This window comes from Chiloscyllium plagiosum, unplaced genomic scaffold (genome assembly GCF_037043375.1).
Source record: "Chiloscyllium plagiosum isolate Xiang-an unplaced genomic scaffold, Cpla_swu_hap1 HiC_scaffold_10, whole genome shotgun sequence".
Lineage (NCBI taxonomy): Eukaryota > Metazoa > Chordata > Chondrichthyes > Orectolobiformes > Hemiscylliidae > Chiloscyllium > Chiloscyllium plagiosum.
In genome coordinates, this window is record NW_028270148.1 from 99,992,167 (window position 1) to 100,006,805 (window position 14,639).

General features: G+C 46.7%; 1 protein-coding gene across 18 annotated transcripts in view; it reads right to left on the reverse strand.

Annotated features, from left to right (window-relative positions):
* syne1b (spectrin repeat containing, nuclear envelope 1b) overlaps positions 1-14,639 on the reverse strand; it is a 629,476-nt gene that overhangs the window by 17,271 nt on the left and 597,566 nt on the right. For all 18 annotated transcript variants that reach the window (XM_087991586.1, XM_087991587.1, XM_087991592.1 and 15 more), the window contains 4 exons: positions 13,543-13,669; positions 9,153-9,364; positions 6,169-6,369; positions 5,640-5,768 (listed from right to left, as the gene is read on the reverse strand). In XM_087991586.1, the coding sequence (XP_087847712.1) occupies positions 5,640-5,768; positions 6,169-6,369; positions 9,153-9,364; positions 13,543-13,669 (669 nt within the window). The remainder of the gene's footprint in view (positions 1-5,639; positions 5,769-6,168; positions 6,370-9,152; positions 9,365-13,542; positions 13,670-14,639) is intronic.

Below are 14,639 nucleotides of genomic sequence, written 5' to 3' on the forward strand. Positions count from 1 at the left end.
AGTCTTTACTTCAGGAAAAATTCCATTTGAATGGAAATTAGCAAACGTAAATTGTTCATTCAAAAAGGTTGGAGACAGAAAGCAGGAAATGACAGGTCAGCTGTCCTACACTGATCGTAGGGAAGGTGATAGAAGCTGTTAATATAGATGTTAGAGCGGGGGGGGGGGGGGGGGGGGGGCACTTCAGATAACCAGATACTCACCGTGGTTTTGTGAAAGGTGAGATTACGTTTAACCAATCTTGTTGGAGTTCTTTGAGGGAGTAATGTATACTGAGTAATGTATACTGAGTAATGTATACTGAGTAATGTATTCTGAGTAATGTATTCTGAGTAATGTATACTGAGTAATGTATACTGAGGATAATGGGGAACTGCTGGATGCAATGTGCTCAGGATTCTAGAAGGCACTTAACCAGGCAGGCCCTCCAAGGTTATTGTGCAAGATAAGAGCTCATGGTGTAGGGGTAATATATTGGCATTGATAGAAGATTGGCTAGTTAACAAAAAACAGAGCGAGCATAAATGGGGACGGATTGCAGAGTCGTAGAGAGGTACAGCATGGAAACAGACCATTCGGTCCAACTCATTCATGCTGGTCAGATATCCCAACGTCATCGAGTCCCACTTGCCAGCATTTGGCCCATATCCCTCCAAACTCGTCCTATTCATAAACCCATCCAGATGCCTTTTAAATGTTGCAATTGCACCAGCCTCCACCACTTCCTCTGGCAGCTCATTCCATACATGTACCGCTCTCTGTGTGAAAATGTTGCCCCGTAGGTCTCTTTTATATCTTTCCCCTCTCACCCTAAACCTATGCCCTCTAGTTCTGGACTCCCCCACCGTAGAGATAAGACCTTGTCTATTTATCCTATCCATGCCCCTCATGATTTTATAAATCTCTATAAAGCCTCCATGCTCCAGGGAAAACATCTCCAGCCTATTCAACCTATAGCTCAAATCCTCCAACCCTGGCAACATCCTTTTAACTCTTTTCTGAAACCCTATCAAGTTTCACAACATCCTTCCGATAGGAAGGAGACCAGAATTGCACACAGTATTCCAAACGTGGCCTAACCAATGTCCTGTACAGCCACAACGTGACCTCCCAACTCCTGTACTCAATACTCTGACCAATAAAGGAAAGCATACCAAACGCCTTCTTCACTATCCTATCTACCTGCGACTCCACTTTCAAGGAGCTACGAATCTGTACTCCAAGGTCTCTTTGTACAGCTCTGAGATGCAGAGAGCTCTGAATGTCCTTGTGCATGAATTGCACATGGTTAGTATGTAGGTACAGCAAATAATCAAGAAAACTAATAGAATGATACTGTTTGTAACAAGGACAATCGAATATAAATGTAGGGAGGTTATGTTTCAGTGATACAGGGCTATGTTGAGATCACATCTGGAGTACAGAACACAGTATTTAAGAATGGATGTCAATATGTTGGAAAGCGTTCAGCAAAGGTTTACTGTACTAACACATGGAATAGGTGGGTTGTTTCAATGGGTTGTCTGCATTTGTTGACGTTTACAATAGTCAGAGGTGACTTGTTATCGAAACACAGAAGATCCTGAGGGATCTTGACAGGAGGATTTTTCTTGCAGGAAAATTTGAATAAGTGCTCACTGTTGAAAAAGAAACGGTCACTGCCCCGCCCTTTTAAGATGGCAGGGTGACCGTTATAAGGGGAAAATATTTCTCACAGCGGGTCATGAGTCTTTGAAGCTTGTTCTCAAAAGGCAGTGGAAGCAGAGTTGGGAATTTTTTAAGGAAGAGGTAGCTGGATTCTTGATAATCAGATTAGCCTTAATCTTACTGAATGATAGAACAGACTCGGTGGATTGAGTGGCCTGCTACTGCTGCTGATTCCTGTGTTGGAATGACAGCTTGCAGCACTGATCTCAATGTTATGGGGCAATAATTGACCATAAAGAAAACACTCATGACCTTCTGACTCAGCAGTTCATCATGGGAAATCATGAGAACAAAGTTTGTGAACACTGAACATTATGCATTGCTGCATTTTATAATAGAGAGCAGCTCAATTTACTTTTAAAGTCAAGGCTATGTGCAGAGAGCTGTGGGTCCATAACCATGCTTTTATGGGTGGCACAGCTGCCTCACAGTGCCAGGGACCCAGGTTCAATTCCAGCCTCAGGCGACTGTCTGTGTGGAGTTTGCACGTTCTCCCCGTGTCTGTGTGGGTTTCCTCCGGGTGCTCCAGTTCCCTCCCACAGTCCAAAGATGTGCAGGTTAGGTGAACTGGCCATGCTAAATTGCCCGCAGTGTTCAGGGATGTGTAGGTTAGGGGTAAATGTAGAGGAATGGATTTGGATGGGATGCTCTTCAGAGGGTTGGTGTGGACTTGTTGGGCCGAATGGCCTGTTTCCACACTGTAGGGAATCTATTCTATTAATAGGCACAGAGAGAGAGAGATGGAGTTAAAATTTCTCTGTGGATGAGCTTGGTTAGGAGAGCACTAGAGCATCACAGATGTACAGTACAGAAACAGACCCTTCAGTCCAACTTGTCCATGCTGACCAGATATCCTAACCTAATTTAGTCCCTTTTGCCAGCATTTGGCCCATATCCCTCTAAACCCCTCCTACTCATATTCCCAACCAGATGCAATACCTCAGATTTAAAGTTGAACTCAGAATATAAATCAGTGAGGTGCAGATCAGATACAAGCTATTAAACAATGGCGACACCCCACATATATAGCACCCACATCCATACAGCTTTAGAGTAAAGTGATGTGTTTGAAGTCCGAATACTGTGTGCTGTGCTGCACACCACTGTGCTACATCCAATCGGAGCTCAATATGATCACACAATGTAAAAGCGATCAAGCATAGTCTTTTTTATCAGTGTTCGTCAGGAGGTAAAGGCGGAGAAAGTTGAGTCAAAACGTGTGGCGCTGGAAAAGCGCAGCCAGTCAGGCAGCATCCGAGGAGCAGGAGAGTCGATGTTTCAAACATAAGCCCTTTCATCAGGAATGTGGAGGGGGGGCCGGGGTGTGGCCACAAGGGGTCCAATAGATAAATGGGAGGGGGTGAGGCTGGGGGGGAAGGTAGCTGGGAATGTGATAGGTAAATAAAGGTGGGAGGTTATGGGGATAGGTCAGGGGGAGGGTGGAACGGAGAGGTGGGAAGGAAGATGGACAGGTAGGACAGTTCAAGAGGGTGGTGCTGCATTGGAGGGTTGGATCTGGATAGTTGATTCTGTGTGGTTGGAGGTGGAAGATGAAGTGTTCTTTCTCCAGGTGTCGGGTGGCTAGAATTTGGCAGTGGAGGCAGCCCAGGGCTTGCATGTCCTTGGCAGAGCGGGAAGGGGTGTTGAAATCTTCGGCCACAGGGCAGTGGGATTGTTGTCCTGGAGATGTTCTCTGAAACGTTCCACAAGTTGGCGTCCTGTCTCCCCAGTGCAGAGGAGATCACATCGAGAGCAACGGACACAGTAGACGAGGTGTGTGGATGTGCAGGAAACTCTCTGTCGGATTTGGAAGGATCCTTTGGGGCCTTGGACGGAGGTGTGGGGGGAGGTGTGGGCGGAGGTGTGGGCAGAGGTGTGGGTGCAGGTGTGGGTGCAGGTGTGGGTGCAGGTGTGGGGGGAGGTGTGGGCGGAGGTGTGGGTGCAGGTGTGGGTGCAGGTGTGGGGGGAGGTGTGGGGGGAGGTGTGGGGGGAGGTGTGGGGGGAGGTGAGGGGGGAGGTTTTCCACCTCTTGTGGTGGCAAGGGAAGGTGCCAGGAGTGGAGGGAGGGTTGGTGGGAGGGGGGACGTGGACCTAATGAGGAAGTTGAGGAGTGAATGATCTCCGCGGAATGCTGAACAGGGCGGGGAGGGAAATATTTCTCTGGTGGTGGGGTCTGACTGTAGATGGCAGGAGGGTGATGCGATCTATCTGGAGATTGGTGGGGTGGAAGGTGAGGACCAGGAGAGTTCTGGCCTTGTTGTGATTGGAGGGGTGGGGTTCCAGGGCAGATATACAGAATGTGTCAACTCACAATGAGGAAATTCACCTGCTCTTCTTTAAAAGGAATGCCATGAGGACTTTCCATGTCTGTCACAAAAGGTCAGATGGTGTCTTAATGTCTCCTCTGAAAGATGGCAGCTTTGATAGTGCACCACTCCCTCACTGGAATGTCAGCCTTGGTAACCTGTTTATGTCCTTCACTATTGTACTTAATGTCTAAATAAATGCTTCATGATCAGCAGTGGCATCTGGTTTTCACTACAATTAAGTTACCAACTAGTACCAATTGTTCAATAGTAACACACCCAAATTACTTCACAAGTTCAAATTAAATGGTAGGAGGTCAAAGTGATAAAGTTGATGGATTTTACTGCCGTGGATGCAGCATTTATAGTTGCTGGCAGGAAGTAACAGGGAGACATTGAAAAGCAGCCAGCTTATTGACTGTGGGAGTAAACGTGACTCACCTCATAACTCTAAACAAAATCCTGATTTACAACATCAGCACCTGCTCGATTGTGAACACAGTGAGGTGAATGTTAAACCAGCTCACAGGAACTGCGTGTCCATCTCATCCACTCCTCCCCTCCCTCCATCCCCCCTTTACATCCTCCTTCTCATCCTTTCAATCCCTCTCCCAAACACTCAGTCCTCCCCTATTCATCACACTCAACCTACCCTTCACCACCTCCCTTCCTTATAACTCTTCCAACCAGCCCTGACGCGTCTCCTCCATCATTCTAACAGCTCTCTCTCCCCCACTGACCTCCCACTCCTCTCAAACCACAGCCTCCCTTGGAACAGGAGTGAGAGAGAGAGAACAAATGCGAGAGAGTGAGATGTGTGAGACAGAGAGAGAGAGAGAGAGAGAGAAAGAGAGAGAGAGTCAAAGAGGATGGTAGAGAAAAATAAGAGAGAGTCAGAGGAGAAAGGAGGATGGAGGAAGAGAATCAGAGAGAGGAGGAGATGAGCAGATAGCATAAGCCATATGGCATAAGCCATATAACCAAGAGGCTAAAAGTACCCAGGTCACTGAGAAAGGGTGGGGAGGGACTGAGCTGGTGTCAGAATGAGAGGATCTTGAACCCACATTCTATTTCCTGCAAAGTGAGAAACAGTGCCATCTGGTGTACATCTGATGAGAATGCCAGTGAATTAAAAAACCCAGCTCTCAGTGACTTTTGTACAAATCCTTGTTCCAGGTTCGATCCTATGTCTGTGTCAGTTTAGCTGCTCCCCGGTGCAGTGCTGTACGTGGTCACAGCAGCGAGAAGGCAGTGGGCAGACGACAGCAATGGGGGCAAGGCCTTCAGCTGTGATCTCACTCCTGATCGCTATGGGATTGGGGGGACATGACCTGAAAGGGGGGGGGGGTGAAGGAGGACAGGATTGACACCAGAGAAGAAAAGATTAAGTTATGAAGAACGTTACCTTCCCGTGTTGGGTGGTTATGAGATACCCAAATGCAGTTCCTTCTGTGTTTCAGGTGAAGGATGGTTTAACTTGAGGAAGCTCCATTTTACTTGGCATTGTCCCTGTCCTTTCAAACCACTAACATCAGTCTCTCTCCTCACTCACTTCCTGCAGTAATACGGACACAATGGAGTCAAATGGCTCCACAAAGAACAATGACAGAATAACGCAGCTCTCACCAGCAATGTCTTGTGATGGTCCTGCAGTGTGTCAGAGTCCAGATTGGGGTCAAGGGGGAGAATTTCATTCCTCCTTCTGTCTATGTTCTCCAGCCAGAGCAGTAGGCCATGGCTCATCTCATGAAAATCCTGCGGACATGGAACGGGGAAAGGCAACATCAGACGGGCTCCAGCGGACCTGCCCATTCCAAACACCCAACAAAGCTGGCTTTACCACCACAGTGCCCGTCTCACCCGACCGGTGATACACTTGAGTCTGGGAGTCAAGCACAATACTTAAGGTAACACTCTAATGAGGGGGTGCAGCACTGTCAGTGGGGCTGCCTTCTGGTGAGGTGTCAAACCGAAGGTCTACCACCGAAGGTGAATGTAAAAACTAACCCACTGTTTGAAGACAAACAGAAGCAGGCTGTCCCGGAGCCCTGACCATCACTCTGTCTGCAATCAAAGCCTCAGGTACTGATGATCAGCTCTTTTATTCAAAAACCGAGAGAGCCCGAAAGGGCAAGGCCCCTGCAGCATTACTCACGTGGCACTGCATGAGGGCATCCTGAAGGGTGTGACGCCAAGCCTCCAGCATGCTGCCAACCTGGTCCCACCGTTTGTTCATCTGACTCAAGCGCTCACGGAGTTCCAGCACGTCGCTCGTGTCTGACTGGGTGAACTCAGCGCTGCATAAGTTTATGGACAAGATGATGGCTTTGCGGTTGTCAACGGCCTTTTGTAACTCCTGAAACAAACAGAAGGATAACATTCATCTCTAGCGTAGGAGGCTGAACAGTCACCTTCATCACACTACTGACCGAATGGGGATGCAAGCATCCCATGGTCCAATCTGGTTCCAATAGCCCAAGTTCCTCTCACGACTGACACAGAGTCATTGAATCACGCAGCACAAAACAACTGGAATAAAATATATATCCATCACGTCTTAAAAAATGCTACAACCACAAGTGAGTTGGACTGAAGGAAGGGTCTGTTTCCATGCTGTATGACTCTGTTTTCTCTTTCATCTTGCACCATTACTGAAGTAACTCCACAGAGGCTGGTATCTCACACCAAGTCACCCTTTATTTACACGTACATTGTACATTGACCCAGCTTGCTCAAAGCCAGCTCCTAGGGTGAACGGTACCCCTGACTCTACTGCTTCTGCTCCCTGATTGGACCAGGTTAATCAGAGAGCTCATATTCCATGAGATGCACCTTGCTGAACTCGCTCCAATCACTACAATTATAGCATGTCAACATTTATAGTAGAATGCAATTATGAGAGCCTGGGTGTCCCTGGCTTAACCCACCAACACCTTCGAGCTGTTCAGGGAGAGGTGGGCGCCGCAGGGAGTAGAGTGTATTAGAGTGTATTATTTCCCCCTCTATTTTGATTTGATCCCTGCCCTCCTCCCCACTGTTTGATCACACAGCATTGCCCTCTGAGAAGGGCACTGCTTGTCACTGGCCACTTAGGTGTCTCCTTTCTTCCTGGTGGTGGAAATTGAATAAAGATTTGTGCACCTTGTGTCTCTCACTGTGTCGCACACCTGCACACACACGACTTGGGTGCTGGGGAAAACTACTGTTGTAAGGCGGTAGTGTGGGGGAAATCTTTTTTAAAAAAGAGACAAAATATAACCAGGAGACATAGAGTCTCCTCAGTTTAGGGCACTGACTCTAAAGAAAAGAGAAGGAAAAAAATAGAATGCAATTATGTCATATTGTAGTTACATCCTCCCACCACAGGTGGTGCTGGAATGTTTCAGATTTGTGATCTGCAGCTGCCAAGCCAAGCCCTCTGTCTAAACGTTTGGTCAACCCACCAATATTTCTTTTCTTGGTTGAACATTCGTTTTATCAATTATCTCTTTTTGAAATACCCTGTGCCTAACTTTCATTGAAACTGCGATAATAAATCCAATTTACCACTGCTGAAAATGGAAATAACCATGTTCATGCATTACTTGGCCGTTTTATCCCCCGCCCCAGTGGTAAGGGAGGGGTAAGCACCTTGGCTTTGCCTCTCCAAAACATCAAATCTCCCGACTGCTGTCCACTGAACTCCTCTGAAGGGAAATTGCTGAGAAAAACCTTGCAACAAAATTAGCTGGAACACTTAATTACTGAATCCTGGCTGTATTTTGCAGTAGAAAGTGAGGGCTGCAGATGCTGGAGATCAGAGCTGAAAATGTGTTGCTGGAAAAGCGCAGCAGGTCAGGCAGCATCCAAGGAGCAGGAGAATCGACGTTTCGGGCATAAGCCCTTCTTCAGGAAATGTGTTGCTTTTCCAGCAACACATTTTCAGCTCTGTATTTTGCAGTAATCAGGTGATGTGTCGTCTGTACTGTTGTGAAAATCTAGTTCATAATTTAAGTATTTTAGAGCAGAAGTTTGATTTTCAGGGCTTGAAGTTCTAACTGAGGTAAGCGGAAGCACTTGAGAAACTGGGAGAAATCGAGGACTGCAGATGCTGGAGAGTCAGAGTCGAAGAGTGTGGTGCTGGAAAAGCACAGCAGGTCAGGCAGCATCCGAGGAGCAGGAGAATCGACGTTTTGGGCATAAGCCCTTCATCACTCAACTCTGTTGTAAATGCAACTCACAAAAGCCTGGGGTTAAAAGGCTTAACCAAAAGGATTAACCAATAAACCTGACATTGACAGTAGGAACTCTGAATATCCCTTCAATTTCAATTCCTTATGCATATTTGTGATGAAATGCTTCATGAAGCTGTGCTGATTCTGCTTGATATAGTTCTAAATGTTCTGCTATTACATTCTTTATAACAGACTCTAACATTTCCTGAATAATGGACATTTAACTGGCCTACAGTTACCTGTTTCGTGTCTCCCTCACTTGAGATTAAGGTGTTTCCAATTGGCAGTTTTCCAATCCTCTGGCATCTTCCCAGAATTCAAGAAGTTCTTGGAAGATTATGCCCTGTACATCCACTACCCCTGGAACTATTTCTTGCCTTTAGCCCCATTAATTAGTAACTTTTCTAGAGCTATAGTGATTGTGTTTATTTCCGCCCCTCCATTAGCCCCTCAATTATTCAGGCATTTTGAATGTTATTAATGTCGTCTCCCATGAAGACCAATATAACATATTTATTCAACTCTTCAGTCGTTTGCTGGTCCCCATTGTTATTTCATCAGGCTTCTATCCACTATGGCCTCTTTCTTTGTACATTTTAAAGAAGCTCTTACTGTCCATTTTCATGTTACTATCTAGTTTGTCCTCACAGCTAATTTTCTGTGTTTTTAAAAAATCTTTTGTTGGCTTAAAGAATTTGTTTAATCCTCCAATTTATCATTAATCTTTGCCATATTGTATGTTCTCTCTGTTAGGAACATTCCACCTCATATATCACTTCAAAATTAGAGTGAGCTATGGGCTGAGGAAGACAGGGCAAGTGTGAAACTTGCAGACTGGCTCAGCTCTTGAGTGTTTTAACGCAGAGCCTCGACTACAGGTAAACCGGAGATTTTTCTGTTCAACAGAGGTGGTCTTTGGACTTACTTTGAGCTTTTTAATACGCAGCTCTATGGTCTGGATGTCTGTGCTGATGTCCAGTTTGCTGAGGTGCTCCAGCTCTTCCTCAGTCTCACTCAGCCACTGCCAGATGCTGTCCAGGTCAGAGTTGAACTGCTGCCACTGCTGAAGGTTCTGCTTCATTCTCAGCTCCTTGTTAAGAGCCTGGGCTTGGATCAGCTCCCAGCGTTCAATCACACCTGCCCAGGGGAACAAGGCAGAACTGTAACAAGTGAGGTCAAAGCTACCAGCTCAGCATTCTGATCGACCATCCGCAGGATTTGTGCAAGGCATACTAACATGCAATATCATCCTTACAGCTGTATGTTTTAGTAACCTCTGTGTAATGTAATAATATGACGTGATATAATAGGAAGTGTTCAGTCTCACATAGCACCAATTTGGAGGTGGGAGCAGGGTCCTACTGCTTTCATGATCATACACTGAGTTGAGATGAATACCAGGCTGCTTGCTGATTTGGCAGTGGTCAAGCATATCGTTATAGAGGTTTACAGCATGGAAACAGGCCCTTCGGCCCACCTTGTCAACGCCGCAGGTTTTCACAACTAAAACAGGCCCCATTTTGCCTGAAGCATGTCCCTCCGTGGAGACAGTGAGGTCTGCAGATGCTTATCCTGGTGCATATCCCTCCATACCTATCCCGTCGATGTACCTGTCCTGTCCAAATATTCCTCAAATGAGGGAATTGCATTTACCTCCACCACTGGCAGCCCATTCCAGGCCCTCACCAGCCTCTGTGTGAAAATAAAATTGTCTTTCAGAACCCTTCTGTATCTCTCCCCTCTTAAACTTATTCCCTTCCCTATGCCTACCATAGGGGGAAAGCTGTGGTTATCTAACTTATCACTGACTCTCATGATATTATAGAGCTCTGTATGGTCACCCCACTGTCTCCTATGCTCCAGGGAAAGAAAAAGTCCCAGCTGACCTCTCCTTTTAACTCAAACCTTCCAGTCCAGGTAACATCCTAGTAACTCTTTTCTGTCCTTCCAATAACTGTCACTGTTTAAACTTCTATTCTTTCATAGGGACATGAGCATCACTGACTGTGTGTTGCCTCTCCCTAGTAGACCTCAGGGTGCTGATAGCAAGGTGCTTTCTTGAATCACTGCAGCAGGGGTAGCCACAGTACTGTTCAGAAAGGGGTTTTCACCCAGTGTATAAACAGTGAAGTAATTCCAGGTGGGGTGCTGTGCAGCTTGGAGAGGAACCTAGAGATGGTGGTCTTCCAATGCACTTGCTGCATTTGCCCTTCTCAGTGGCAGGTCATGATTTTGGAAGGTGCAGTCAAAAGGGACCTTTGGTGAGTTGCTCCTGTGCATCTTGCAGGTGGTAGACAATGCTGCCAGCCTGCATCAGTGGTGGAGATGGACAATAGATACAACAATGTGACTGTCATTGTTTTTACCTCCGGGATTATCAGTCAGAGGGGGCTATGGAAGCTGTGAAACTTACTGAGTGCCTCAGCCCCTGGTATTTTAATGCGAGGACAGAGTCTACACCCCACTAGTCAGTTCCTACATCAAACAGAACTGGAACAGCAAATGGAGAGGGATTTCAAGGGAGCACTGAGCCAGGCACTTGGTCAAGCCCAGTTGTACTCTGATGAGTTGACAATAATGCAAAACATGCATATCTCAAAACACCCTTAAAGACCACATCCCTGTCCCATCCCTTTCGAATATACATTCCCTCAGTCAAATTCTGGCCATGTTGAAGGCCCACCCTCTCCAGGGGCTGTTGCGTGCAGCTATGTGACCGTTGCAGTTCTCACTCCCTCATTCCTGCCGTGATCACACAGGGAATTCCCAAAGGACCCGAGAGCTGAAAATAGCCTCTTTTCGGAAACCAGCCTGAAACTTCCTGTTGACATCTGCGGAGTGTTCCCGGCCTATAAACAGGGAAATACTATTGCTCAAGTAATGCTGCTGTACAAACACGCTGAGGACAGACATTCAGCCCATCGGCTCAGCCCCATCACCTCTTTGTTTGGGGCCACTTTCAGGCAATCGAACAATTCAGGAATGCCAGCTCTGGTATAAACAATATTCAAACAGAAACAGTAAGTGGCTCAGTTCCAAGAGACTGCTGACAGGTCATGGTGAAGCAGAGTAATAGAGGATCCAGTGTAGCATTAATGCTGTCAAAGAATGGGTGGGCCTAATGACCTGTTGGTGTGCTGTGGGCTCTATATATTGTTACACCTCATAGTTGATTAAGAAGAGACTAGACAAGAATGTAATGTGTCTTGATTTTGCAAAGCTCACTAACTACCCAGTTGTAAATCAGAAATGTTCTGAACTTTTCTTTAAGGTCTGTCACATTGATCAGCAAGCATCCTAGTATTCATGTGAGACACTGATAGCACTGTATTGTTTTGCCCGAAACGTTGATTTTCCTGCTCCTCGGATACTGCCTGACCTGCTGTGCTTTTCCAGCACCACTCTAATCTTGACTCTGATCTCCAGCATCTGCAGTACTCAGTTACACCTAATCTCAGTAAGCACGCTTCATTGGTTCATCTACAACAGACCCAGAGAGGAAACCCTTTTGTAGTGGAAACCTTTGGGCCTGGAACCAGAACTCAAAAGTTTCTCCTCAGCACCAAACATTTACCCCGCTTTATCTGGAGAAATCGGAGGAGTTGCTGCTCAAATGGCGTCTCCAGCCTGCTCTGCCATTTTATTCAATCATTGCCAACCTCCTGCCTCATCCTCAACCGCTCATCACCCTCTCCCCATCTCCCTCGATTCCCTGAGAGACTCGAATCCTGTGCATCCTAACCCTAAATATCTTCAGTCATGGAGCATCCACAAGTCTCTGAAGCAGGGAATTCCAACAAATCATAATCCCTTGATTGAAGTCATTTCTCCCACTTCCAACGTAAATGACCAGCCTCAAATCCAGACAATGTGCCACCCCCTCCCCCCACCCCCACCCCCACCCACAGCCCCATATTTTAGATTCCAGCGCAAACAGAATCTCGGTATCCATTCTGCCCAGCCCCTTCAGAAACATGCACGCCTCAATCCAATCGCCTCTTATCCTTCCAAACTCCACAGTGTAGGCCCAATGCGCACAATCACCCATCAATAAGTACCCCCTTCATTCCAGGATTTACCAGGACGTTTCAGAAATTCAAAATTATTCTCCACAACACCGTCACCATGGAGAAAAATCCAGAGCGATGCTAAAATAAATCTAGATTTTGTTGTGTGATTTTCCTTGACATAAAAATAGTGAAATTGGGGGAAATGAAAGACTGTTTGATGGATAGTCAAACATCATGGGTATTCCTGTCCTCCAGCTGGTGTAGGAAGGCAGCACGTCATGAGAACGGCCATGTTGGCCAACTATTGGCTGCAACATGGGGACAAGTCATGTGATAAAGACTCCAGGAATGGATTTAACAACAGCTTTACTCAGGGACCAATCGAGCGAACCTTGGCCGAACTGTCTCCAAATCAAGTATATGTTCTTCGTTACAATTTGCACATTGTATTTCAGGTATTGCCTCAACAAAGGGTGGCATGGTGGCTCAGTGGTTAGCACTGCTGCCTCACAGCACCAGGGTCCCAGGTTCGATTCCAGCCTTGGGCGACTGTCTGTGCGGAGTTTACACATTCTCCCTGTGTCTGTGCGGATTTGCTCCGGTTTCCTCCCACAAGTCCAAAGACGTGCAGGTCAGGTGAATTGGCCACGCTAAATTGCCCATAGTGTTAGGTGCATTAGTCAGAGGGAAATAGGTCTGGGTGAGTTACTCTTCGGAGGGTCGGTGTGGACTGGTTGGGCCGAAGGGCCTGTTTCCACACTGTAGGGAATCTAATCTAGAATTGCAGCAAGGTGTTGTTTCTGCACTGACTCAAATCAGAGATATACTGTAATGTTGGACAGACATCACAGAAACGTAGAAAATTGGAGCAGGCCCTTTGAGCTTGCTCTGCCATTCAATATGGTCATGGCTGATCATCCAACTCAGTTCCCTCTTCCTACTTTCTCCCCCGTACACTTTGATCCCTTCAGCCCTAAGAACCATATCTACCTCCTTCTCAAAAACATTGAATGTTTTGGCCTCATATGCCTTGCACCATAGAGAATTCCACAGGCTCACCACTCTCTGGGTGAAGAAATTTCTCCTCAATGCAGTCACACACGATGCAGACCCTCTCCTTAGACCGTGACCAATGTTTCTGGCCTCCTCAGTTCATCAGGAACATCCTTCCTGCATCTACCCTGTCGAGTCCTTTTAGAACTGTACAGGCTTCCATACGCACCCCCCCTTATCCTTCTAAACTCCAGTGAATATAGTCCTAAACAATTTAATCCATTTTAATTTATGAGATTAGCGTTCACTCACCTGAAGTCTGTGACTCTGTGCTCGTCAGGTTAATTAAGCCGGAGAGCTTGTCTTCCTCCTCTTTGAGTTTATGCCCCACCCTTTTCACAGTTTCAATGCTACCACGGCATTCCGACAGCAGCTTCATCTGAGGAACGGAACAGAACAGCGGGATGGGGGGAGGTTGAGAAGGCGCAGGACTTGGGGGCAGGAGCATAGACACAGCACCTCCTGCTGGTGGAGGTGATGGCCAACCAATTAATTTGCGCAGAGAACAAACCAACGCCCACAGAACCAGAGCATGTGGACTGGACCCAGTTTAGCACCTAGTTACCCAGTGAAACCATCGTTTCGGAAATGTTGCAGATTTCCGATATTCCCCCCCTCCTTCCACTTTGCATAATGGGGCAGGGGGACAGGTGGAGACCAGTCAGTCCCTCAAACCTGTCGTTTATACCCACATCCACAACTACCAGAATGGAACAGAAATGAGCAAAATGAGCTGCTTTCGAATTTTAGAGAATCGAAGGGAATTACTCAAAACCCACAAATTCATGAAATCAAAAGGTAATTCAAAGTTTTTGTTCTGAAAATGCCAATACCATTAAAAATGACCACCATGTTGGCTGCCATTAAAAACTGAAATGATTCACTCATGTCTTTCAGGGAACAGAACGCACCATCTTTACCCAGTTCAATGTGACTCCATTGGAGACTCCCAGCCTTATTCCTGATGAAGGGCTTTTGCCTGAAACGTTGATTCTTTGCTCCTGGGATGCTGCCTGAGCTACTGTGCTTTTCCAGCACCACTCTAATCTAGACTCAATGTGACTCCAGTTCTCTTAATGAGAGTTTGGCTCTAAAGAGGTTGGAGGAAGAGCGCCTCATCTTCCACCTAGGAACCCTCCAACCACAAGGGATGAACTCAGATTTCTCCAGTTTCCTCATTTCCCCTCCCCCCACCTTGTCTCAGTCCCAACCCTAGAACTCAGCACCACCTTCCTAACCTGCAATCATCTTCCTGACCTCTCCGCCCCCATCCCCACTCCGGCCTATCACCCTCACCTTAATCTCCTTCCACCTATCGCATTTCCAACGCCCCTCCCCCAAGTCCCTCC